Source organism: Trachypithecus francoisi, unplaced genomic scaffold (assembly GCF_009764315.1).
Source record: "Trachypithecus francoisi isolate TF-2019V2 unplaced genomic scaffold, Tfra_2.0 Lachesis_group11, whole genome shotgun sequence".
In the NCBI taxonomy this organism is placed as follows: domain Eukaryota; kingdom Metazoa; phylum Chordata; class Mammalia; order Primates; family Cercopithecidae; genus Trachypithecus; species Trachypithecus francoisi.
In genome coordinates this window covers 67,664,101-67,691,738 of record NW_022681456.1, presented here as the reverse complement: position 1 = coordinate 67,691,738, position 27,638 = coordinate 67,664,101, and the positions used below count along the sequence as shown (strand labels likewise).

Below are 27,638 nucleotides of genomic sequence, written 5' to 3'. Positions count from 1 at the left end.
AGCACCTTGCTCTGTGCCTTGGCTTAACTCACTCCCTCAGCATTTGTCTAGGGTTTGATTTGGTAACTGAAGGCATCTACCCTGAGTGCTGCGGGCCCCCCGCCGCCCTGGGTCTCTCTGCTCCTAAGGAGGGGCCAACTACAGCTGGCCAAAGCCTCATGCCTCCACCAGCCCTCACTCCTCCACCTGACCACCTGTGAGTGTTCATCTGAGGCTAAAATAATACTTATCATTTGTATATTCATCAAATATTTATTGAGCTCCTACCATATTGTAAGCACAGCATGGGGTGCCAGAAACAGCAGTGAACAAGAGGAAGAGGCACACACATGAATATGCAGCAGTCCCCAAGCTCTCACTGTGCTGGGCATTGCGCCCAGCAGCACACTCAGCACTTGATGCTCAGTTAATGCTTTGAGGGGACCACGGGTTTTATCGAGCTGTGCCAGATGCCCTCCACAAAGACTTCAAGCAATGGTCAGGCTTAATTTTCTACTGTAATCATATATATATATATATATATATATATATTTATCCAACTAAAGCATGAAAACATTACTGTAAAATAAATAGTAAAAAACAGAAAAAACAAAATCAGAGCTATACAGGGCAAATGTGAAGGTTAAAACTCTTAAAGCAAGGATCTTTGTTTCTATCCAGTGATTTTATTTCAGAGCGCTATAGCATTCTGAAGGCAATACAAAAGTGGTCGGTGTGTGGGTTTTTATTTTACTGGACAGAGAGCTAAAATATCAAGCTGATTGGGTCAATACTATTCACCAGGCAGTCCTAGTGGTTATTGCCATATTAGAGGTTAGGAAATTCAATTTCACTGGGGTTATGTAACCCACCCAAGGTCACAAAGGTAAGAATGGTGGGGACGTATCTGACAGACCCCAGACACCACGTGCCTAATGGTTCCACTCTCCTGCCACTCAACATGCACCTCTCGGCCTCATCACTTTCAGTGTCCTCCTAGACAGAAGCCACCCTCAGGAGCTGGTGAAAATGCAGTCTCAGACCCACCCTAGACCGACTGAGAATCTGCAGAGCTAATGTTTCCTGAGACGACCCTCTTCGCAGGCTCATTCCATCACTGTGTGTGCATGTGAGTGTGTGTGTATGTGTGTGTACATACTGGACACTACTATGCCTCAGGGACTGTTTTAGGGACTGAGAATATATTTCACAGGATAGAGTGAAAAAAAAAAAAAGGAGAGCAGTGAGCAAAACACAACCTTTATGAGCACAGCCCAGTGAAGAAATCTGATTTAATCCTCATAATGATTCTGTAGGATGGGTAAGAGTCTTCATTTTAAGAGGTGACAGATATAAAGGTTTCTCAGTCTGCACTAAGTTATACAAGGATAGAGTAGTAAGCCCTACTTTACTACACAAAGGGTGTGTGGGGTTGTATGTGTGTGTGTAGCCTTGTTAACACCCAGCACCCCCGCACTGGCCCCACCACCCATTGCTCATCTAACATGCTCACTGGTGATGCTTGGGGAGAAGTAGGTTAGGTTCACACCGTGTGGTTAAGAGCACCCCTACCTTCCAAAGCAATACTCACCAGGGGGAGAGGGGAAGACTTTGCTGGTGGCCTGGGCTCAGGTTTATGGCAGATCCCCACTCCCCAGCTCCTTGAGGGGAGTAGGGGTCCTTTTTGCCCATGGATGTATCTCGAGCCCCTAAGGCAGCACCTGCCACATAGTGGGGTTAGTATTTTGTCAGATAGAAAGGGCTTGCCCTGCAATTTATGAGGCTGAGGATCAGTCATGATGTCCTGTCCCTTTATGAGTCATTGCAGAGAAAGACAGTGTGAACTAAGAGAGATTTAATTCTGGGGTTCCAGCCATCTCTTCACCCCTCACCCAAGGCCATGCTGGGAATTAGCAAGGCTGTCTCGTGACAGAGTAGCTAGGCAGGACAAAGCTCCAAAGTTGACACTGTGTGGCCACGAGAGGGAGGGCACTTCTGGTACCAGAGCCAGGCCTGCCTACCTGTGGGGTGAGGAGACCCAGATTCCCAGACAGTGAAGAAGACAGGGGGAAGGTCCTCCAACAGGGGATGCTAGACTTCTTGCTAGTAAGGCCTGTGGGAGTTGAGCGAGCAGTTTAGAAAGCAAAGAGATATTACTGTCTCTACCAGTTTGTGGAGCAGATCATATACAGACAGGAAAATGAAAGTTCAAAGAGAAATAGCAACTTGCCCAGGATCAAACTGATGGCAACAGTGAATCGGCTCAAATCAAGGCTTCTGACTGCAAAGCTTAGATCTTGCCATGGCACATTCTCTCCTTGCCTAGCACACAGTTGCTTAATAAATACTCATTGCAGAGAGGAATATTTAGGATGCTCCACAATTATGTTTTTGCCTTAGGCCAGGTAGGAGATTTCTGAAAATATTTTTGGTGAAAATCTCATACATATGCTAGAGTAGAGAGGTTGGAACACCCATCTATTCACCACTCAGATCCAACAACCATCAAGAGTTTGCCATGCTCACTTTGTCACCCAGGCAGGAGTGCAGTGGCGTGACCTCAGCTTACTGCAACTTGGCTCACTGCCTCCCGGGTTCAGGCGATTCTCCTGTCTCAGCCTCCTGAGTATCTGGGGTTACAGGCATGCGCCACCACACCTAGCTAATTTTTCTATTTTTAGTAGAGACAGGGTTTCACCATGTTGACCAGGCTAGTCTTGAATGCCTGAGCTCAAGTGATCTGCCTTCTTTGGCCTCCCAAAGTGCTGGGATTACAGGTGTGAGCCACTGTGCCCGGCCTCAAAAAAAATTTTTTAAGTTGGCTTGCTTAAGTCAGAATCCCAACAAAGTTCACACACTACATCTGTGTTAAGTATGTTAAATCTCCTCTTACCTGTGGCGGGTTCTCGTCCTTCCCCTTGTGCTGCTGATCTATTGCTGACACTGTGTCATTTGCTCTGTAGCATGTTCCTCTGTCTCCCACATTTCTCTGAATGGAAGTTAATGCTAGATGCTTGATTTCAGTCAAGGTTAGCTTTGTAGTGGGGGTAGGGGCAGGAACAAATCACAGGTGGCACAGTGCTTCCTATCACATCATGTCTAGTTGTCCTACTTTGGGTGGGTTCAGGTGATGACAGTCTCATTCTGCTATTGTAAGGGTTCTCATCAATCTTTAATCTAATGATTTTATTTATTGATCACTGTCTGAATCAAAATTTCATTAGGGGTTGTAAAGCAATAATCTTTTTCTAATCCTATTAATATCTTCTCTATTTATTAGCTAAAATGATTTTGTAAAGGAGAATTCTCTTTCATCAATTAGTGCTGCTTTGTTACTCTGAAATACATCTTTTACAAGAAGGGCAGAATGAATGAATGCTAATTCTTTCCTTTCAATTTCAGAACAGGGAATTTGTTCCCTAAATACTTTGAATGGTGGCCCAATGAGAATTTGTGTGTGGGGAAGCGGGGGATGGGATCAATATGAACCTATAAATTTTGATATATTCAATGCATTTTTTGTTTGTTTTTGTTTTGATACTGAGTCTTACTCTGTCGGCCAGGCTGGAGTGCAGTGGCATGATCTTGGTTCACTGAAACCTCCATCTCCCAGGTTCAAGCAATTCTCATGCCTCGGCCTCCTGAGTAGCTGGGATTACAGGCACCTGCCCTGATGCCTGGCTAATTTTTATATTTTTAGTAGAGATGGGGTTTTGCCATGTTGGCCAGACTGGTCTTGAACTCCTGATCTCAAGTGATCTGCACACCTTGGCCTTCCAAAAGTGCTGGAATTATAGGCGTGAGCTACTGCGCCTGGCCTATTCAATGCATTTCAATGAGTTGCATCATTATTCTTTTGGATGCTCAAATGTTCTCATCTTTGGCCACAGGAAGTCTTTCATGTCGACTCCTGTGTCCTTTTGATAGGATCCATTGGTTTTGGTCACTTCTTTACTTCCCGGCACAAAATATGACTCACCATGAATAGTTCTTATCTCCGATCTGGAATCAGCCATTCCTCCAAGGAGCCTTCACTGGAGGAAATATTGTTGATTTATATTCTATTCTAGTCCTTTTTTTTTCTTTTTCTTTTTTTGAGACAGGGTCTCACTCTGTCACCCAGACTGGAATGCAGTGGCGCGATCTCGGTTTACTACAACCTCCACCTCCCAGGTTTAAGCGATTTCTCCTGATTCAGTCTCCTGAGTAGCTGGGATTACAGGTGCATGCCACTCCTGCCTGGCTAATTTTTATAGTTTTAGCAGAGACAGGGTTTCGCCATGTTGACCAGGCTGGTCTTGAACTCCTGTCCTCAAATGACCTCCTGACCTCCTGCCATGACCTCCTAAATTGCTGGGATTACAGGCGTGAGTGAGCCACCGCACCTGGCCTATTCTAGTCCTTTTCCTTCTATTTCCACGCTGCTTTCTCAAGGGATGAAGAGGAGGAATAGTGGGAGAAGGGAAAACATGAGAAGGAGGCTAGTAGTTATTAGGATTGGTAATAGACTGGCATTCTTCAGACCCTGTTTACTACTGGGTGAAATCTCTTTGCCCGAGGTTCCTGCTTATGTCCCACTCTGGCTTTATCTGTGGGATCTCTTGCCCTTTTGCCCCTTTTCTGTCTTTGTTCTTAGCCATGTTTTCTCCACATGGCAAGCAACACACCTGGGGCAGGGACCGTCACCACCATTCCTAGAGGGTGGGGCATCCTCCTTGCTATCTCCGTTCCACTTGCAACTAGGTACAGGGGTGCAGTCCTGCAGACTCTGTGCCTATGGCTGATTGGTAAAGTGCATCAGCTTCTCTTCTGCAGGCCTAGCCATATCCTTGAGATGCACCCACATGTGAGGGTGCTAAATCTTAAGCTTTAAATGGGAGCTAGGAAACTCACTTTGGTCTTAGATCTGAGGCATGTTTTCCAACATAGTAAACCAGAATCCTTGTATTTGAGGAAACACTTGGTGTGGGACTGGAATAATAGTGAAGTTCTTCATGATTCTATTGGAGAACTGTGATTCTGGGTGTTTGCACCACAGGCCAGAACCCACGAGGGGCACAAGGAAGAGTGGCACCCAAAACTACCAACACCAACCAATGGTAGTACACCAACCAAAGCATTAGAGATGAGTGCCAACCACAGTCGGTTAGCAGAGTAGCTCATTAACTTCAAGGTCACAGTTATTGGCAAAGAGCCTTGGTTTTTCTGAGCCTCAGAGTTGAAGAGTTGATGGAAAACTCTTCAGGAAGAGAGGCTAATAAATAGTTTAAATCTAAAAGTAATCTGTTTCTCCAGGGACATCTCCCAAGGTTAAAGGATACTGAATTTTAATAGCCAGCTCTATGGTTCTCCTGGAAATAGCCTAGTAATGGCAAATTAACAAAAATAAAATTATTTTAAAACTACATAAAAGATTCTAGAAATCAATAATTAACAAAAATAGGGAGCACGGGGGGCTGTTCTCAAACCAGTAACAATGAATTGTGCCATACAGCCCTGTTTACCTGGAGTTTGATACTGGCTACCTTGGATTTATTTCCTGTGCAAAAATAATTCTAAGGATTCTGAGGTGTAAGTTCATACTTCTCCCTACCCCTGGAAATGAATCTCTTATGCAGTTACTTTCTTACATATGATTGCTTTTGATCTTCCAACACCTCTGTGCAGCAAAATCATTGCCTTTCCACGAATGAGGATATTGAACCTTGAAAAAGTTGATGGACTGACTTGTCCAGCTAGAATGCAGAAGCATCAGGATTCAAGACTAGAATATCTGACCTCATTTGCTGTGTTCTTTCCACCAAATCATGAGGTTTTTTTTTTTTTTTTTTTGGACATGTAATCTCCTAGCTAGGCAGGCAGCCTTTATTCATTTCCAACTGCCCAACCAACTAAAGATGAATAATTAATCGTGTCCGCTGGGTTTCTTCTCATCAGAGCCCTTTGTGGCTTTCCAAGAACATCTGCATAAAGTCCTGCTCCATGCTCCTATGGCTCACCATCCTGTCAGCTGGCTTTGCATTCTACCCTAGCTCATGTGAAGCAAACTTTTTCTTGTAGGGTCTGTCTTTTGTGCTGACTAGAGAATGCCTCTGGGGAACCTGGACTATGAACACAGTTGCAAGGCTTTTCTGTTCTAAAAGAGCCAATGAGCTTCTTAGAACATAACACTCAGGGCTAGGATACAGTTCTACAAAGCTCAGTTCAATTTTAACTATTTGTCAGCATGTGCTGCAATTGCTTCGAACCCTCTTGAGAACAGAAGCTTTCACAGGAGGCAGGGTGGGTTCACCATGATTCATATTCAGCCTTGTTTTATATTTCTAAACAAGTCTACCGACATGTTTGAACAAAATCCTCAAGGCCAAGATCAGAAACCCGATACTTATGTTTTCGATTTTGACACATGTGAAAGGCTTTAGCTGTAGAGCCAACTCGCCCCACTTGGCTTTCAAGGGCAATTGCATCTGCTCTCTGGAACAAGTCATGGCAAGTGACAGCCATCCCAGAAGGAGTCCTCAAGCTCTGACAGCTCCCTATGGCTCACTCCCTTGTCCCAATGGCCTTAAGGACCAAACTGACACCTACTTCTCAGAGATAGTTTTCCTGTAAATCACCAGGCATTTTGGTTTACTCGTGGCAGATACCACTGGGGTAGCCCCATTCCTTTAACTCTGACAATTTAAGTAATGTCAGTTTTGAGGACAATCCTACACTATCTATGGCGCTGGAAGAAAACGAAATAGAATACAGTCTTCCAAACTGGAAGCTTGCAGCCCAAGAAGAACAATCTCAGTTTATACCACTAGAAACTTGGGGGTTTTGAGAGGAATTGGGTCAGAAAGCAGCTGCTGCCCTCCTGTCTGGGGAGTCTCCTTAGCTGAGGAGAGAAAGAAACAGCTGCTCCAAATGCCACCTCCTGCTGCATTCTGGCAACAGTGTGGCACCAAGAGCTGGAAAAAATGAGGGCTCAACAATGAGAGAATCAGTAGCTGGGACTTTGGCTGTAAGTGTAAGCAAGCCAGGGGCTACCTTGGCCCTTGGGGAGCTGAGTCCCAACCAAAAAAGTAGCACAGTTTTTAAGATCTGTGGCAGATTTAGGTGCTGCCTTTCTCATTCATCCCAGAGCACCTTCACACATCTATTGGTTCACATAGTAATGAAAACAAAAGACCTAGATCATTCTCCAAATTCTCCAGGAGTTCAAACCAAGCCGCAAGTAAGCAGCTGGTCCCCTAGTTATTGCCAGCTCCATTGCTGGTCCTTTGCATTTGCCCCAGCCACCATCAAGCTGGCCGGCTGTGGTGGAGTCCCTGTTGTGGGTGTCTTTGCTCAGGCCTGCCTGCTGCCTGCTAACAGCAGCCCTCTTGACTCAGCCTCTGTGTTGTAGCTCCCAGCTTGGCTCTGGCCTGGCCCGTCTCTAGCTTTTACCCTTTTCCCAATTCCCTCTGCAACAGATTGACCTCCGTTCCTCTCAGGCCCATGTGGGCCTCCTCGATTCAGGAATCTTCTGCAGTTCTGGGTGGGTGGCACACCCTCCACCTGCCCTCAGGGCCTGTGGGACTGAGGGCCAGGCACACTGTCATTCAGGAAGGATGACAAGTTGCAATTAACCAAATTCCCACTGCACTGAATGCTAACTGTCTTGATTTTATTTCCCCACTGTAGAGACTGCTGATGCCTGACATTATGAAGAGCCTGGGACAAGGAAAGAGCCCTGTACTCCATCTGAGAGAGACAAAGAGACAGGCCCTGGGCTAGAGTGTTACCAATTGAATCTTTTTGCCCAGACTGGAGGCTAGTGGTGTGATCTCAGCTTACCACAACCTCTGCCTCCCAGGTTCAAGCAATCCTCCTGCCTCTGCTTCCTGACTGCCTCTGCTTCCTGAGTAGCTGGGATTACGGGCCTGCACCACCATGCCTGGCTAATTTTGTATTTTTAGCAGAGATGGGGATTCTCCATGTTGGTCAGGCTGGTCTCCAACTCCTGACCTCAAGTGATCCACCCGCCTCAGCCTCCCAAAATGCTGGGATTACAGGCGTGAGTCACCACGCCCAGCCTTCAATTTAATCTTTACTATAGCCCTGCCTGACAAGTCATATGGCAGAACAACAGTGCAGGAGGAGGATGATAGGACTGTTCTCCAAGAATCTGGGCATGAGGGAAATGGAGTGACCTTCAGAAAGTACACCGTTTGTAAGTGAACATCCTACAGATAATACACAAACTTACAAGCTAGAAATAAACACGTTTGATCACAACAGAGATGCACAAGGATATCAGGGTGGCATGAATGGTCCCAGACCAGAATCAGACTGAAGGGAAGCTATTAACATTTCTGAAGAGAGGTGGTGGTGGGTCCAGGACAGAAGCGATAAGATGTATGATCAAGCCCTGAGAAATAAGGCACACTAGACACTAGTGAGCCTGCCACAGGGGCGTCTGAGTCTAGGGGATGGCAATTCTCATTGTTTCTCTTGCTCAGAGCTCAGACTCTGCAAAAGGGGATGGCAACTTGTAGAAAAGCGATAAGATGCAAACTGAGTTCTGTCTGGTAGAGATGCAAAATATTTCTCCCTTCAGAAAAGATAACCTCAAAGGCTTTGATTTTATTTCCCGACAAGTTATTGGGCAGCTTTGATTCCAACTTAGAAACCTTATTCCAACATTTCTTTTCTCCACTGACTGATACATCATATATCATATATACATATATCCCACTAACTTTATATATACACACACACATATATACATATATATGTGTACATAATATATATACATAAAGTTTCTTTATCCCTCTGGTTTTTTTTTGAGACAGGGTCTTGCTGTGTCGCCCAGGCTGGAGTGCAGTGGTGAGGTCGTGGCTCACTGCAGGCTTGACCTCTCAGGCTCAAGTGATCCTCCCACCTCAGCCTCCTTAGCTGGGACCACAGGTGCGTGCCACACCTGGCTTTTTCTTTATTTAATTATTTTTTGTAGACACAGGGTCTCACTATGTTGCCCATGCTGGTGTTTAACTCGTGGGCTCAAGTGATCCTCCTGCCTTGGCCTCCCAAAGTATTGAGATTACAGGTGTGAGCCACTGTACCTGGCCTTCCTTATGCCTCTTTAAATAAGCTTTGCCACCCTGTTATTCCTCGCTAATGAGTTAAATAAACATTTTTTGACATGAGCCAGTCATTTACATAAGAATTGTGTTTTTCGGGAAATTCTGTCATTTGTGACAATGTAGATGAACCTAGAGGACATTACATTAAATGAAAATGTTAAATGTTAAGTGAAATAAGCCAGGCACGGAAAGACAAACACTGTATGATCTCGCCTATGTGTGGAATCTGAAAAAGTTGAACTCATAGAAGCAGAAAGTAGAATGGTGGTTACCAGAGGCTGGGGTAAAGGGGAGACATTGGTCAATGGGTACAAAGTTGGTTAGTTGGCAGGAATAGGTTCCAGTGATCCACTAAACTGCAAGTTGACTACAGTTAATAATAATGTATATTTCAAAATCACTAAAAGAGAAAATTTGAAATGTGATGGGTGTGGTGGCTCACCCTATAATCCCAGCACTTTGGGAGGCCAAGGCAGGTGGATCATGAGGTCAGGAATTTGAGACCAACCAGTCTGAGATCAGCCTGGCCAACATGGTGAAACCTCATCTCCACTAAAAATACAAAAATTAGCCGAGTATGGTGGCACGCACCTGTAATCCTAGCTGCTTAGGAGGCTGAGGCAGGAGAATTGCTTGAACCCAGGAGGTGGAGGTTGCTGTGAGCCAAGATCACACCACTGCACTCCAGCCTGGGTGACACAGCAAGACTCTGTCTTTAAAAAAAAAAAGAAAAAAAAAGAAATGATAAATAGTTGAGGTGTGAAAGGAAAATAAAATTCAAATCTCAGGACCTCAGACTCACTAAGCCAAAGGAAACAGTGAAGCTGGGCACTGGGTCCTACAAACCTCCTTCCCATCTTGTTCCTACATAGATAGCTACATACCTTTCTCATATTTTGCCCACAAGGAAATTCCTGGTGGGCCCTGAGATCTTTAAAGCAGTTCACCATGACAAAGTAAATTAACAGCTTATCTTCACAAATATGGGACAAAGGATGGAACTCAAAGTCATCCCTCTGCTCACCTGAGAAAAATGCATATCTGACTCCTCCCTACCTATACTCTATAATTATTTTATCTTATGTAAAAATGCAGATTCGCTGAGCTCCAGATAAATGCATAATGAACCACTCCTTTCACATGAAAAATGAAATGAGGATGGTCAGAGTTGGATGCCATTATTTATTCAGTGAAGCTAATCAAAAGGCTCAACAGAATGCAACTGCTTCCCTCTTTTATCTACCCTCTCCCTTTCTTTTTTTCTTTGCTCTTTTTCCTTTAAATATTGAAGTCCACAGACCCTCTCTGGAAAAAGCACACATCGCAGATTTGTCCTGCGGTATGTGTCACTTTTTCCCCAGGGTGTGTCCTTAACTTTGGCAAAGTAAATTAAAAATGACTGAGACTTCGGGCGCCTGTAGTCCCAGCTACTCGGGAGGCTGAGGCAGGAGAATGGCGTGAACCTGGGAGGCGGAGCTTGCAGTGAGCTGAGATCCGGCCACTGTACTCCAGCCTGGGAGACAGAGCCAGACTCCGTCTCAAAAAAAAAAAAAAAAAAAAAATGACTGAGACTTGCCTCAGTCATTTTCTCTGATTTACAGAAGTCATGAATATGCCAATAACTCATGTATAGATTCTACAGTGTATACATGTATCAAGATATCCCTTTGTACTCCATAAATGTATATAATTCTTACGTGTCTATTTAAAATAAAATAAAACTGCAATGATTATGGTTTTTGGGAGGGCACGGTGGCTCATGCCTGTAATCCCAGCACTTTGGGAGGCCAAGGCAGGCAGATCATCTGAGGTTGGGAGTTCAAGGCCAGTTTGGCCAACATGATGAAACCCCGTCTCTACTAAAACTACAAAAAATTAGCTGGGCATGGTGATGCCTACCTGTAATCCCAGCTACTCAGGAGGCTGAGGCAGGAGAATTGCTTGAACCTGGGAGGTGGAGGTTGCAGTGAGCCGAGATTATGCCACTGCACTCCAGCCTGGGCAACAGAGCCAGACTCCATCCCTCACCTTCCTCCCAAAAAAGATTACGTTTTATACATTTAAAATGTGTGTCTTAACAGAATCATAGAGAAGGGAAGCTAATGGAAATGATACATTTTGAGGAAGGTCAGGGCTGGATGCCATTATTTATTTAAAGCATACAAGCCAAACTCCAATCCTTGTCCCACAGTTCTGTGTTCCCCTGATAATGTTCTGTTTGCTGTCCCTGGTTCTACAGGGAGAGAATTTGCTGGTCAAACTGATAAGTGACTGGTGACTAGACACATATCCATTTCTTTCTGTGAAAGGATTCTCATTCTGGTATACAGAATGAGTATACAGAATGTCTAGGATGGCTTTATGGCAGTCATCTAGATCTTGTTGAAGTCTGGGATGCTGAAGAAGTCTCATCGTCTGAGTTTCTCACCCTGTAAGGTTGAAGCAAGATGGAATGATGGTGACTTTGCCAGAAAAGAATGCTATATTGTGAAGTCTCCCTCTTCTGATAACAAGTGACCCTGCTCCGTCTTTGGTAAGTGAGGAAACTGTGGCTCCTGGAAGTGGCATGGCTAATGCATGGCAAGTGAGGTCTGCCTGACTAGTAAGCCTGTGTTCTCTCTAGTTTATCATTCCTTGCCTGAAGAAAGAGAAGCAGATCTAGAGACAAAAAAAAAAAAAAAAAAAAAAAAAGAAAGTTCATATATTCAGTGTGTTGCTTTTAGCTTCTAGTGTTTTCCACAGCACACAATTCTACACTAGCTATTTGGAGAAAGTTGAAGCCTGACATGAGAATTTCTTTGATTTTGAGAGCTGACTCCAAATATTTTGTGAAGAAAGAAGCATGTGCAAGAATAAGATACATATTTCCATCTCATACTTCCTCCGAGGGCTGAGCCTGTTCCTAACTCAGAGAGATATTGCAAAAGAAGCTGGTATTATACACATTGGAAATGACACTCCTTCTAAGGAGCAAAACAACTTTATCATATCAAGCAGAGCAAAGCTCCCCTCTCGGAAAACTCAAAAATGATCAAAATGCAAACTGGACTTGGAGGGGGGAAAAGGTGATGGTAGCAAAAGCAGCTGTCAAAAATAAAGAGGTTACTTGTGAGTGACTGAAATGTCCAAGTGTCATGCCATCAGCAGCCACAAATAAAAGCAGATGCTGCAACATTTTTAAAAAGCGTTTCTATAAAAAGATAAAAATGGCTGCATATAAGAAGTATAATTTTATTGAAAAGCATGAATGGCAAAGCCAAAGGAAATGTCAATATGATTTTTTTTTTTTTTAAAGAGAGGGAGTCTTGCTCTGTTACCCAGGCTTGAGAGTGCACTCAATCACAGCTCAATGAAGCCTTGACCTTCCAGGCTCAAGTGATCCTCTTGCCTCAGCCTCTCGAGTAGTTTAGACTACAGGTGCAAGCCACCATCCCCGGCTAATTTTTTCATTTTCTGTAGACATAGGGTCTTGCTACACTGCCCAGGCTGGCCTCTAACTTGTGGGCTCAAGCGATCCTCTTGCATTGACCTTCCAAAGTACGGGGATTATAGGTGTGAGCCACTGTGCCCAGCCTCAGTATGAATTTTATAAAAGTCCAAATGCTCTGCACGTGGAGAACTTTCCATCTACAAAAAATCGTTCTGCCTTAAGGTGTGCAAAGAAGTGAGGCTAGAACTCATTTCAGAAACAGATTAAGTAGACACCAAAGAATATTTAAGCTTCAGAAGGGAAAGAAGGGTTATCAATGAACAGTAGCTGAGATCATAGGCCCCTTATCTGTGAAGAGAGAGAATCTGTGGTAAGCTGCAGTACAAACCAGAATTCATTTGAAAGATAAAATGCAGAAGCTCCAGGGCCTTAGATGCAGCCTCATTTCCTTTGTACCTGCCACCCAGCTGTTGCCTATGATTTCACTGAAACAGTTATCACCTCCAGTTAGCAAAATCTAAGGGAGTGATTCTCAATTTCTATTCTGCAAAAGAATCCACTGAAAAGGTTGCTAAAATGTAGATTCTTGGCCCACACTCCCTGAAAATGCTGACGCGTTAAGTCTGTGCTGGGCTTAGGAACCCTTATTTTAATAAGCATCCCGTGGAAAAGGTCATCGGGGGTTCACACTCCAAACTACTGTCTAAGGCTTTAATCCTCAGACTATTGGTTGAGACCTACTAATAAGTCTTGAAGTCAGCTTAGTGAGATTAGCATTTGAAAAGAAACAGAAGAAAAAACAGAAAAATGTCAGTGTATACTGTGCAATTTTTAGATTCATTCACATATATGAGTGTGGGTATACATATGCAGTGAATTGTGAGGTACAATATATTTCAGACTGTGCATCCCAGCTGAGAAAGTTGGAGAAACAGTGGCCTAAAAGGACATGAAGATCACTTCCCTGTGACCTGAGTTCCAAATTACTCCAGCTCCACTTCCCTCCCATGTCTACAAAGAGGACATAAGACTGTGTTTCTTTGTTCTCCAGCATCAGGCATGATAACTGGCTTTTCGGCTTCAGGAATGAATATGGACAACTTGAAGGAAGGCTTGCCAAGACCCCAGTGGAGCCTCAGATGCAGCAGATGATGAAAAGTGAGTGAAAACCATTTAGATTCCGACCTGGGGATCTTCCAAAGGTCTGGAGGAAGAGAAGTGGCAGGAAGGAAAGGGTAGAAAATGAGGGGCAAATTCTGGAGAGTAGGTTGAGACCTCAGAAGCTGGAAGGTGAGCCAATGCATTATTCTTTCCGTATGGAGATGATGTTAGTAACCCACCTGCAGGAGCTGGAGTGTTTTCAGCTATTTTTCCTCCCAGCAATGGCACAGATCCTTTTCCATTCATTCATATTATCTTGATCCAACTTATAGTGAAAATAATAAGGTTTCACAGGTGCTAGTCTAGATATGAACAGGCCCACCACTTGTTCTCCTGCATACAGCCTAACCATGTGAGAAAAAGCCACCAGAAAGACAGCACCAGGAAAATAACGCCAAGCATGTTTAGCCTGGTGTGCTATTCATCTCTCCCAGCTTCTCCACGCTGGTCTTTTCAGCTCCTTGGGAATTCCTCCAGTAGGTCCATTTGGAAAAGAGTACCAAGGAGGCTCAGAGGACTGAAAACCAGCTGTGCACTGTGGCTTGGGTTATCTTCAATTTGAGGAAGCTGTTTTTCTCATCCCCTAGCTCCCTTCTCCATGCCACCACCGCAAAAGAGTACCTTTTCCTAATGTTCACAAAGGTTTAATATAGGCTAGCAGTACCCCAGGGGAAGAGAGCTACATTCCTTTAACAAGTCACTGTGCCTTTTCATGACATCAGGTAGTCTTTCGGTGTTCAAAAGACACCCACATTCAACACACATGCAATTACCACTCTTTGCTCTAAGTAGCTTTTGTAATGACCATATCTCCGCTCCAGCCCTTCAAAATTGGAGGGTGTGCCTACTAACAAACATCCTGGATGGCCTATCAGAGTAAGTAAAGTCCTTAAAAAAGAATAGAAACCCAAGATGTGAGCATAGATCACTCCAATAATTCCATAGTATCTGGCCACAGGCATCTCAGCTACATCTTCACTTAACTAGGTCATTTTAGGGAGCTTGCAGTGTCTAGGACACCACTTATTTTTTAGAGTCTTATTTTGTTGGGGATCAATTCAGAAAAAAAGTGAAGCTTCATGGGATATGTACATATTGTCACCATTTAGAGAAAATGACAGAAGTGAAGGAAAAAAGAAGCATCCTACTTATAAGGTCAATTTGGCTCATGTGTGTCTGTGATCTCAGGGTCTCACAGTTCACACACTGCCACACAAATGTTCCAACCAGTCCATCCACAGCCACTCATTATGCCAGTAAGTGGATGATACTTTTAAAAAAATTTTTAATATATTTTTTAGCAGAGCCATTTTAAACCTCGGCTATAACAACACTTGCACATCCAATTCATTGTCATTATCTTTGCTAAATGCTTTTAGTGAAGGAGGGATGAGAAAACAGGTCTTTTGTATTCCTGGGCTATCAATAATCTTCTTCCTTGGAGGTGAATGTTTCACTCCAAAGGAAAAAAATGACTCTATTTTATACTTGCTATTTGTCTATCCTGTATAAGTGAGGACTGAAAATGTGAAGTATATAGCACTTGCTAGGCCCTCAGTATGTGTTGAGATGGATTCTCTTTGGGGTGAAGGAAGGTGGGTTATCAAGCAGGCTCCTGTTTCTCTGGGGAACAGAACTGTACAGAAGAGGGGAAGGCGGTGTTCATAGGTACCTGAGGGAACCTGCAGGTACCAGCCCTCTTCTTGGTACAGCAGACTTAGGACTGAATATGTGGCTTCTGCAATTTAATCACCATTGGACTTCTTACAGCCTAATGGCATATGTCAATTAGTATATTAGGATATGTGACTTACCAATCAGACACATCAATTTAGGGTAACTGGATAAACAAGCTAACTTGTGGCTGGGGCCTAAACCTGGGTCATCATCCTAACATGTCAGAAATGTCTTTGTTTTTTCTCTTAGTCTGTAATTCCTCCTAACACACAAGCTTCCAATTCTAGGCTCTGGTCATGTTAGAATATTTGCATCCCCTCTCTCAATGCACCACAATCTTTGACACCCCTTTGCACCTGCTTTTCTCTGTGCTTGGAATGCCCACCCATCCTTTACCTTCCTCTGCATAGTCAACACCTACTTCTGGGAAGTCTTTTCTGTCCATTGATAGTGGGTTACGGCCCACCCTCAAGGCTGCCCAGGCTTGCCTCTGTCATTGGACTGATGCCATTATCTTCCCTCTGTTTCCCAGGCAGTCTCCTCACTAGACTCTGTACTCCCTGGGGATTTGTAATACATTCTTTGAGTGAATGAATGCACACGATGGGTATTAGATGAATGGAGGAGTGAGTGGTGAAAGAATGAACCCAGGATTGGAACATAAAGTTCAGAACCCAACTTCCCATACTATCCTTTCTCTCACAATATCCTTGTCAGTTGCAAAACAAATAGCTAGGTTTAATAAGGTGGCTAGGGAAATTGAGGTCTTTAGAGGAAAAGAGTGAGTAGCTAGCCTATTGCCTCCTCTGAATCTGACATTTATTTGCTCTTCTGGATAAGATAACGAATATCTAGCTAATAGATTATTAACCACAAAAAATGTCTTGGTTCTCAAGAAAGATGGCATGAGATTGTTACCATTTTATACATCCTTATATATTAACAAAAAATAAAGCACTCACTCTAGAAAAGACAACTAGACCTTCACTGCTCTCCTTGGCCTAGGGTTCCACAAACACTGTTACTTACATATGCCTTGGTTAACCTTGCCAGCAAATCTTGAATTCAACTTTGTGTGCAAGAGTGGGTTTTCTTCCATGTAGCAAAGTGAGGCAACTATCACAGTCAGAGACAGAACATAACTAGGGCTTGCCTTATTCTGGCCCAAGACCATCTAACACATCTTGGAGAGAACTCCATGTCTCCTGAACAATATAACCATCTACTGTAAGTCTGTAATGAAAGAGTAAACCTCCTTACATTGAACCTGAACCCCCTTTTCTGTGAAGCTATGAGTGTATGACATTTAGAAAATCCTCTCCCCTTCCAATGAGACTGGAACAATAGACTAATCATGCAAGCTCCGTGTGACATTGGAGCCTCAAATTTTTGTAAGAAGATTCTGGCCATAAATAATTTTTCTTTTGGTGGGGGGGACAGAGTGTTGCTCTGTCACCGAGGCTGCAGTGCAGTGGCACAATCTTGGCTCCCTGCAACCTCTGCCTCCCGGGTTCAAGTGGTTCTCCTGCCTCAGCCTTCCAAGTAGCTGGGATTACAGGTGCCTGCCATCACGCCTGGCTAATTTTTGTATTTTTAGTAGAGACGCGGTTTCACCATGTTGGCCAGGCTGGTGTTGAACTCCTGACCTCAAATGATCCACCTGCCTCGGCCTCCCAAAGTGCTGAGATTATAGGTGTGTGTCACCACACCCAGACATCATAAATACACTTGATAAATACATTTCTTGAAAGCCAATTTTCCCTCCTTTTCAGGATAACCTCCCAGGGATTGTATTTTGAGAACAAAGTCTCTGAATATCTGTCTTTAAGCTTCTTTGCTTGGCTGAGCCGACAGGAGGATACCATTGCCATGCTTACATCCGGGCATACATGCTATGCAGAATGGCTGCCAAATTTGACCCTAGGGAAAGAAGAGAAAGCTTACTGACCTTGTGCAGCTCCACAGGAGTTGGCGACATGATCTCCTTTATTTCTTGTTTCATTTTTCTCAGGGTTACTGACTTTCTCCCCACATCTGAAGGCAGGGTGTTGCTCCGAGTTGTTTGGCTGTAGTGCGGCCGCGAGCTGCTGCGCTCCTGGAAGCTGGCTTGTCGCCCCAGCTGACTGCGAGGTGTTGGAGCCTCATGATTCAAACTCATCGTGCTCCCCGACATGATTGTTGCCTGTGGCATTGACAATTTTTTAGAAACAGTTAAGCCATGGACTAAGGAAAGGGTTTGGTGCTCAACAGTAAGCACATTTATCCTTCTGCGAGGTAAAAATACAGTCTCTTCAGGGCAAAACCAAAGGCTGGAGAATGGATGTACTAATTGAACTATGAAAGTCTGGAAAATGCTTTGCAAGTGACATTTATAATGCACATCTCAAATCCAATTTAAGTACTTAAGCTGTTGAGTTTATTTAATCAAATACCACCCCTGGCAGTTTTGAGGCAAATTGAAAAGCTCTAACATTTGCTTACTGTAAACTACATTTTAAGCATTAACTTTCCACTGAGTGGGTTCTAACATATGGGATTCATGAGGCCACCTTGAATATATCTTATAGAAATGAACCAAGAACTTCTCAATGGACACCAGGCTGCCTGTACTTGCAATGCTGCCTCTATCTCCAACGGCAGCTAACAATGGGTTGGAATGGGATGACTGATATAAAGGCAAGGGGTTCTTCCCAAGCTTCTGTCTAGCACTGTATATTGTCTTTCCTGTGGCCAAGTGGCCTGTCCCCAAAGTCTGTAGACCAGCTAAGTCTCCATATTATTTGGTACAGATTAAATGTTTCTTAGAAATACCCTTTGTATAAGATCCTCAGAGAATCTTTTCATTTATGATCATTTATTATGTTCTTATATTCAACTTTTTGCTTACAAGCAGTAGGACTTGAATTGGATGTTACCAGTGAATTGGGAAGTTTGTTTGGTTTCAGATATGTTCTTCCCTGAATACTTCACAAGCAATGACAAGATTAGATACCAAAGATGAACAAGGCTCAGAACTGGAAAAAAAAAAAAAAAAAAGGATTTGAAACCAATATCAAGTAGTAGATATCATTTCTCATGGTTGGAGAATGCTAAAATTCTGAAAACATGCCCGTAGCCAGCTCTGTACTCCTGGGTGTAATGGTATAAAGGTAAACTAGCATTGATAAATCTGCCTGAAATCATGGGGACTGAAAACACGTTCCATTTGCCATGTGAGTTAGTTGTTTATATTAATACTGATGCTAAAAGTAACAGAAGCTTAACTGGTTGAGTCTTTTGAATGTAGTCACTCATTTAAGCCTCACAACAACTCTATGGGGTAGGTACTGTTACTGCTCTCAATGTATTTATTTATTTATTTATTTATTTTTTTGAGACAGACTCTCACTCTGTCACCCAGGCTAGGGTGCAGTGGTGTGATCCTGGCTCACTGTAGCCTCTGCCTTCTTTGTTCAAGCAATTCTTGTGCCACAACCTCCAAAGTAGCTGGAAATACAGGCAAGGACCACCATGCTCGGCTAATTTTTGTATTTTTAGTAGAGATGGATTTCACCATGTTGGCCAGGCTGGTCTGGAACTTCTGATCTCAAGTGACCTACACGACTTAGCCTCCCAAAGTGCTGGGATTACAGGTGTGAGTCACCACACCTGGCCATTCCTCTCAACTTATAGGTAAGCAACTAAGGCACAAAGAGGCTAACTCACCCAAGCTCACATTGGTAGTAAATGAGCCGAGGGCACTTTATAAAACTATTGATCATAAGGGAATCCTGCAAAGTGAGTAGAGTTTTAATCTGTCACGTCTCTAAGATTTCATGATTCTCAAATTCACCTGGTGTTCAGCTATACACACACTATTAACAAGATCTTTGAACAACAGCCAAGTGTTGGCACACATGTGCATATATCTAACAACTTTGTTGAAAAAGAAATGAAACAAGTAAACCATTCATTTCTTGGCTAGATCAGTTATCATACTGATAATTTTGAAAAAGAAAATTATAACTGTAAAAGACTTGCTGATCACTGAACATTAACATGTGCTAAGTCCCATACAGATTGTATGTAGAATATCATGTAATACATAAGTAGCCCTACACAATAGATATTAAAATTACCATACATCCTCATTCAGTAAAGGAAAGAGATGCATGGACAAGTTAAGCAACTTGCCCAAGAGCCCGGGCATGGAGCTCTAGCATTCTGACTCCAGAACTCTCGTTCTTGACTGTTCGGTGCTTCTCGGTGAAATGTTAGGTTGAACCATATAAAACTTACTTTTTAGTAAGTAGAAAGATGCCTAGCATTTAAAAACAAGTGTGGGCTATTTATATAACAGTTTATTTCAGATAAATACCCTTTTTAAGTTGATTGAAACCTTTCTTTACTGGCTTCATTGGTGTCATGGGATATTCTTTATTTTATGGCACTTACTCATGTATATTTTATTTTATTATTTATTTATTTATTTATTTATTTTTAAATGGAGTCTCACTCTGTCGTCAGGATGAAGTTCAGTGGTGCGATCTCAGCTCACTGCAACCTCCGCCTCCTGGGTTCAAGCAATTCTCTTGCCTCAGCCTCCCAAGTAGCTGGGATCACACGTACCTGTCACCAAGCCTGGCTAATTTTTGTATTTTTAGTAGATATGAGGTTTCTCCACATTGGCCAAGCTGGTCTCAAACTCCTGACCTCAGGTGATCCACCTGCCTCAGCCTCCCAAAGTGCTGGGATTACCAGCCTGAGGCACCGTGCCCGCCTCATTTCTATGTTTAATTTAGTGTATCTGACAGTGCTCAGTGGTTATTTTCTTGCCATGCTGACCCTCCATTTATTATTTTTACCTACTTAGACTAGTTGTTTGCTTTGCTAACATCCGTTTTTAAATATTCATTTTTCATGAGAATGACAGGACACGTGTTGGAAGTAAAACACTTAATCACTACATCTGGGAGACCACAGTTTTGCTTTGATGAGTCTTAGCTGCCATAGAAGAAATTACAAATTGATTTAGAAAAGGTTCTGATGGAAGAAATAAGATACTATCACTAATTCTTTGGTTCGCATTTCCAAGTAAGTATGTGAGTCTGTACAGTAATCAAAATTTGATTACTTTGTTTAAAATGAACTTTACGTAGCATCTAAGAAGGAACATAAAAGGTAAAACAAATATAAAAACTAAAATAAAAAGCTAAAAAAAATTATTTTTAATTACCTAGGATTTGCTTTGGTCTCAAGAGTATGTATTACCTGTTTTCATTTGCCGTAATTCATAATTGCATATTATCCCTAAGGAAACCTAGAGTTCTCTATCTGACATTTAGTTAAATCTTCTTCCTATATTATGCTAAACAAAAAATGGTTAAAGCAGTGTTCATTAATCAAGAAAGGGCAAAAATACTAATAGTTAATTTTTACTGAATACTTTGTTGAATACTTGTTAAGTGCCACATAATTATTAGCTCATTATAATTTCCATCTTTTATAGAAGAAATATCTGATAAGAGAGGTTAAAAACTTGTCCAAAGACTCATTCAAATTTCTCTCCTTTGTTAAAGCTATACATCTTTCAGTGCTAAAGTTGAACCTAAATTATTGCTAGCTATAGGGAAAATGATTAGTAAATTAATTTTCATTTCCATTTCAATTGTAATCATCTTTCATCTTAGCTAACCTACATTTATTAGTATTATAGTGTGCTTTAACTTTTAATGCTGGATGTAAATTTAATATGCAAGAATCTAGCTCTAATATTTTTTGTATAATAGCATTTCCAATCAAGGGAATGGGGTTCATTTAAACCAATAAATAAATATTCTTTGTGATAACAGTCTAAATATAACTAATTTATGAATTTGTCAATCATTCATCCTAATTGAGGATTTAATTTCCCTTTTGGCTTATAAATTCAACTCATTTGCTTTCTGCATTAATAATGTCAAGGGCCACACCTGTCTGGAGCTATGTTACAGCAAAGTCACAGGCTGTGGCAACATAAAGTCTACTCTTGCTGATGGATGTTGTTTTCATCAGATAACTCAATTTCTGGGTGAAAACAGAACCTCATTGTATTACTTTTTACATCATTTTATTTTTGCCTAATGTAAAACAAGCTGTTAGAAAAACAACTTTTTTTCTTCAAAAGGGAAGTAGCAAAATGCACAATGAAAATGCAGGATGAGCCAAAACGTGCTTTCAAAAGCAGGGCTATGTTCAAGAATTGTGAATTGTGCTCATTATTCAGTTTGGGCTACTTTTCTTCATCATTCTACATGCAGAAGGTGGTACAGGTTTAAATAAGCCAGTTGATACTTAAGCATTCTGTTCTTTTTGAAAGTTGTATAAAAAGGAATCACTGCTAACATCTTACTTCATTTAGATTTTACAGGATTATCCATGTCCAGAACCTTTAACTGTGCTCTGAAGCTGCAGTTCATGCCAGGTAATACTATGATGTTTACAAGTTCAAACTAATATTTTTCTTTATAATTCTCTTTGCAGATTCACAAACATTAGAATCACATAAAATATCCACACATGCAATTGAGAAGCAAAATAATATAAAGATGAGTAATCATTTTAGAATTGCAAGAGTTTCACCCCATTATGCCATTCACATTCCTTATGGTAACTTGGGGACCTCATAAGACATCAAAATAAAAATGAGACTTTTGCCACTTTATTTTTTACAGCTCAGAAAATTTAAAAGAACATAAAAGGAAACAGTCCAGGACTTCTCAGACTAAAGTGTGAATACCATCAGCAAATTCATGGCTTTGATTAAAGAACTCACCAGGAGTTCAGCTATTACATTCCATCTCATTCTTCCTTGAATTCACACTAAGTTAATACAGATGGAATCAGGATTTGCAGTTAACAGCAACATACCATGTAATATTTTTGCTGCTTATCAAATAGACTGGCCTTTTTCACCAGCTGCATTGTCATCTACTTTAAGGACAAAACAAAGTAAAATAAAATTTCCTCTTATGTTCCTCTTAGCGATCAAATTAATTTCTCTACCAGGTACAAATGAAAACATGCCAAAGAAACCTTTCTAAAGCAACTAAGAGAATGGGATGCGCCACTGCTGGGAGACTTAGCTCGCTTTTTAGCGATTTGGTGGGAAACAGATACAGTCAGGGTTAGCAGGGAGCAATGGCAGAAGCCACAAGTCAGTAAGCTTGAGGGGTGGAGATGGGGAAATAAATACTTTTGACTGCATTGTATAAAATCAAATTGCTGTCCAGAAGGCAAGGGGGTAGGGAAGGCAGCTTCACAAGCAAAAATATAAACATAAAGGGTAGCTACCAAGAGAGTCATGTTTCTCAAAGACACACGCCTGTCAGCTTTCTCCTGTGGAAAGGGTTAAAGCTTTTAAATGAACTGGTGTGAGAAATGCAAACTTAAAAGGACCAAAAAAAATGAATGTAGAAACAATAAAAGTAAGTAGCAGGACTGAGGCTACCTCCAGTTCTCTCAGAATTCCTGACTGTCCGCAGGTTTCCAAATCCTCCAGCGCTTGAGACCAGAAGTTCTCCTCTTGTTCTGTCTCTGCACTATCGGCAGCCCCTGCAAAACTGTTGTCAAGAAACACAGGCTGGGTTAGGAACTTGCCAGAATTTTTTTTTTTTTTTTTTTTTGAGACAGAGTCTTGCTCTATAGCCCAGACTGGAGTGCAGTGGTGCAATCTCAGCTCACTGCAAGCTCCAGCTCCCGGATTCCCACCATTCTCCTGCCTCAGTCTCCTGAGTAGCTGGGACTACAGGTGCCTGCCACCACGCCCAGCTTTTTTTTGTATTTTTAGTAGACACAGGGTTTCACCATTTTAGACAGGATGGTCTTGATCTCCTGACCTCGTGATCCGCCTGTCTCGGCCTCCCAGAGTGCTAGGATTACAGGCATGAGCCATCGCACCTGGCTTTTTTTTTTTTTTTTGTATCCAGAATATCTCTCCTTCATCTCACACAAAGTAAAGAAAGGCAGTCATTTTGGATCAGGCTTTCTTTCACCTGTGCCCTCCAAGTATATGAGCTTCAGCAGAGGAACGCTTTAGGAAATGCAGTGTTGTGAAGATGGAAAGTATGGTCCATGGTCTTACTACCGGATTTCAGACTATTTGTGGCTGCTGCTAAATGGGCTGCAGCCACGTGATGACCCTATTGGAATGGGATGGAATGCTGGAAATGTATTTCAGCTGCTACATCTACAAGGAAAGAGAAATCAAAATTTTCTCTAAGAGAGAAACATGTGTTTTTCCCACTTACGTAAAGATCACTATAAGTAAACCAAATGCTATCACTTTTTATAAATTTCCTCAAAATGTTTTGGTAAGGAACAAAATGGTAAAATATACTTTGCTGAAAAGATGGATCCATGAGGTATCTTAAAAAAAAATGTAACTTAATGTGAAACTAACTTTTAAAAGAAAGGAGAGGGGCGCAGTGCAGTGGCTCACGCTTGTAATCCCAGCACTTTGGGAGACCTAGGTGGGCAGATCACTTGAGGTCTGGAGACCAGCCTGGCCAACATGGTGAAACCCTGTCTCTACTAAAAATAACTAAAAACACAAAAATTAGCTGGTGTGGTGGCAGGTGCCTGTAGTCCCAGCTAACTGGGGGCCTAAGGCAGAATTGCTTGACCCTGGGAGGTAGAGGTTGCAGTAAGCTGAGATCATGCCACAGCACTCTAGCCTGGGTGACAGAGTGAGACCTTGTCCAAAAATAAAAAAATAGGCTGGGAATGGTGGCTCATACCTGTAATCCCAGCACTTTGGGAGGCTGAGGCAGGTGGATCATGAGGGTCAGGAGTTCGAGACCAGCCTGGTCAACACGATGAAACCCTGTCTCTAGTAAAAATACAAAAATTAGCCAGGCGTGCTGGTGCATGCCAGTAATCCCAGCTACTTGGGAGGCTGAGATAGGAGAATCACTTGAACCCAGGAGGCGGAGGTTGCAGTGAGCCCAGATGGCACCACTGCACTCCAGCCTAGGCAATAGAGCGATACTCCATCTCAAAAAATAAAATAAAATAAAAAATAAAAATAATACAAGATAAAATTAAAAAACAAAAATTAGGCAGATGTGGTGGCACATGCCTATAATCCCAGTTACTCAGGAGGCTGAGGCATGGGAATTCACTAGAACCTGGGAGGTAGAGGTTGCGGTGAGCCGAGATCTTGCCATTGCACTGCAGCCTGGGCAGCAAAGTGAGACTCTGTCTCAAAAAAATAATAAAATAAAATAAAGGAGAGGAACCTACCTGTCATAAGGAAGGGAGTGCAAAGTTTACAGAAGCAGCTTCTCCCCAGGTGCTACTACTGTTTTCGATAGGGGAAACCCAGCTCTTGCCCTGTTGTGTGGTGCTCAGGCTGCCACTGGTCGGGCAGCTTTTAGAATCCTGCCATGTGGCCAGCATGGACGATTATGGTGGCTTTAAGAAGCCCATACTAACAATATGTGCCACTGGAAGTACAGAAGTTCAAATCTTGCCCACATGACCATACAGTCATCTTGGATGAGGCAGCATTGGTTGAAAACCTTACCCACTGGCTGTGGACCGGTCCCAGTCTTCATTACTCAGCCCCACATCTGGGTAAGTCTGGCTTCGAGGCTTAGTGACTGGGGACAAACTGCCTCTCTGTTTTGGACTCCTCCAGTCATAGGTGTTGAAATTGTATCCTGAGGCCTGAAAACTAGTGCCTAAAATATAAACAAGGTGTTAGCATTGGGCCCAAGGATTACTTAATACATTGAGAAATTACACTGTTAACCAGTAGAGGAGTTGAATAATAACAGCAATGACAATGACAATAGTGAACACATTGTGTGTGCTTATTGTGCACCTAGGACTTCACCAAGTACTTCATTTTGAGCCATCTTTTTTCTTTAGAGCCATCTTTGGAGGTAGATACTCATTATTTGCATTTTACAGATGAGGACACTGACGGCTTAGAACAGTGGTTTCAAGTACCCAAGGCTACTTGCAAACTTTCTTGGGAGTTCAAGTCACAATTTTAGGAGAATCGGTTTTCAGATCCTCAAGTTCTAGATGCACTTCTTCCCAAAACTGGCTTAGCTGAGATCTGCCAGTTAGTTCTCCCTTCTCATTTCCTCTTTCACAACTGTACTCCTGCCACTTTACAGACAAAAGACATATTTCTCATCCATTTCAAACCTTTTTTTTTGAGATGGAGTCTTGCTCTGTCGTCCAGGATGGAGTACAGTGGTGCAATCTCGCCTCACTGCAACCTCCTCCTCCCGGGTTCAAACAATTTTCCTGCCTCAGCCTCCCAAGTAGCTAGGATTACAGAAGTGCACCACCACACCCAGTTAATCTTTTTTATTTTCAGTAGAGACAGGGTTTTACCATGTTGGCCAGGATGGTCTCGAACTCCTGACCTCAGGTGATCCACCACCTTGGCCTCCCAGAGTGCTGTGATTACAGGCGTGAGCCATCGTGCTGGCCCCATTTCAAGTATTTGAAAGTGCTTGGGCCCTGGGATATAGACTCCCAGCTGCCAAATCAAGGGATAATTTGAGAAAGCCTTGTTCCTGTGATGAGGTCTGTTGGGAACAAGGCATTATTTCAACCAGGCACAAACTCACGGCAAGGCTTTCACCCCTCTCGCTCGTCCATCTCTCATGCTGCCTCAGAGAATTCAGAAGGGCAACGGATGTCAGGGATAAGGAGCCTGCTGCGTTTATTGTTTATTTGAATTGCAAAATGCTGACTTTTTTCCACCAGGGAGTTATATCTGATTAGCCTGATGGGTGAGACAGTGAGGAATGGCTTTGGCAATTCGGTTACATAATGGACACTTTCCACAAATTTGAGCTGAAGCTGTAGTTCCAAGATTTTGATAGAAATATTTTTAAAGCATTTTTACAACAAACTGGAAATTACAGTCTTTGCAAGTATTTACATTTTGTGAGAAAAACATTTAGACAACAACTTTTAGTAGGTGATGGGGTATATAGTTCTTCAAAATTATTTTGGGGGTTTAAGTGGGGCTCCATTGTAGGTCTGACTCCATAGCTTGTGCTGTAATCATCACATACTTCTTCATCCACTACCTCAGGTTGTGACTTGTGTGTGTGCATGTGTATTTACATGGATGCATTGGCTTGGAATATGATATGTGTTTCTTACTGTGCTTAAATCATTTAATACAGCAAACAGACCTGGACCCACATTTTCAGGTACAGTTAAATGGTCTGATCGTGTAAGATGATTCTGTCTCCACGATATCCTGGTTTCCTCTTCCCCGTTCACTTTCTCTCCACCTGTTGTTGAAGCCTCTAATGCCATTTTTGCTACTAGTTTAAAGCCCAAGGAGAGCAGGATATCTGAAGGATAATACTCTCTGATCAAAAGGATTTGATCTCAAGAACCCAGGGCAATGCCTACCACCACATGATGGCAATACTCTAAGAACCTTCTATTTTAGGACACCAAGGATTAGAAGACCTTGGAGCAGAGGAAATATTTACAGTTCAATATCTCATTCTCTCTCTTTTTCCTAGATAACTGCAGAAGCGTGGTTAGCCATCTGGGAAGAAGTCTTGCGTGATGAATGCAGTTTTCTGTCAGAAGTGTTGACTTAAGGAAACACAGATGTGTCTTCTCTTGAAGGGGAACTAAGTAGCTGTGAATTTCATCCTGGCTCCCTCTGATGGACTAACCATTTTCTCCTTCTGAACCAACCAAACCAACCCCAAATACCTGAAGTCTCAGCTTTTATAATACGAAGAGTTTGGGGAAGCCTGTACCTCACTTTCTTTAACTGGTTTCAACCCTCAACCTTTCAAAGAGCCAATGCTAATTGGTGGTGTCTTCCTGGAGTATCCTTTTCTGATAAGCATTAACTCGAATGACCACTGAATTCCCTGGTGAAATTTCAACATTAGACTGATTTTCTTTCCAACTGTTGTTTGTATAATAAGTAGTTCTTGGAGACTTAGGCAAGAGTGCAAAAATGGGCTTGAGCAGATGTGCACCACCATCAGTAGGAAACTGCTAACCTTGAAAGGCATGTGTATCTCTAATAAGGATGCCTCGTCTTAATAAGCACTATTAAATGATTATTGCATTACAACAAAGCAGAGAAAGAAAAGGGGATAAGATTCAAATCTCTTTGGGTGAAATGTAAAGTCAGAAAACCTGATCCCAGCTCTTCCGTAGTCCGTGCTATGCTGACCCAGAGATTAAAGTAAGAGAAGTTGACCAGGTGCGGTGGCTCACGTCTAGCACTTTGGGAGGCCAAGACAGGCAGATAGCTT

General features: G+C 42.5%; 2 protein-coding genes and 1 long non-coding RNA gene across 4 annotated transcripts in view; 2 read left to right on the top strand and 1 right to left on the bottom strand.

Moving 5' to 3' along the window:
- The window catches only part of HELB (DNA helicase B), a 66,225-nt gene extending 58,396 nt beyond the window's left edge, over nucleotides 1-7,829 (top strand). Inside the window, exon 14 of the mRNA XM_033221364.1 lies at nucleotides 7,648-7,829. The gene's annotated coding sequence lies outside the window, so the exon portion shown is untranslated. The remainder of the gene's footprint in view (nucleotides 1-7,647) is intronic.
- GRIP1 (glutamate receptor interacting protein 1) overlaps nucleotides 1-27,638 on the bottom strand; it is a 757,962-nt gene that overhangs the window by 6,694 nt on the left and 723,630 nt on the right. For both annotated transcript variants that reach the window (XM_033221362.1, XM_033221361.1), the window contains exons 20-22: nucleotides 24,902-25,058; nucleotides 22,826-22,937; nucleotides 17,306-17,539 (exon numbers count right to left, since the gene is read on the bottom strand). In XM_033221362.1, coding sequence (XP_033077253.1) covers nucleotides 17,306-17,539; nucleotides 22,826-22,937; nucleotides 24,902-25,058 — 503 coding nt within the window. The remainder of the gene's footprint in view (nucleotides 1-17,305; nucleotides 17,540-22,825; nucleotides 22,938-24,901; nucleotides 25,059-27,638) is intronic.
- On the top strand, nucleotides 11,068-27,631 carry LOC117089798. Its single transcript, XR_004439763.1, has 4 exons — nucleotides 11,068-11,622; nucleotides 13,571-13,677; nucleotides 21,737-21,799; nucleotides 26,883-27,631. It is a non-coding gene; the product is annotated as an uncharacterized LOC117089798 (long non-coding RNA).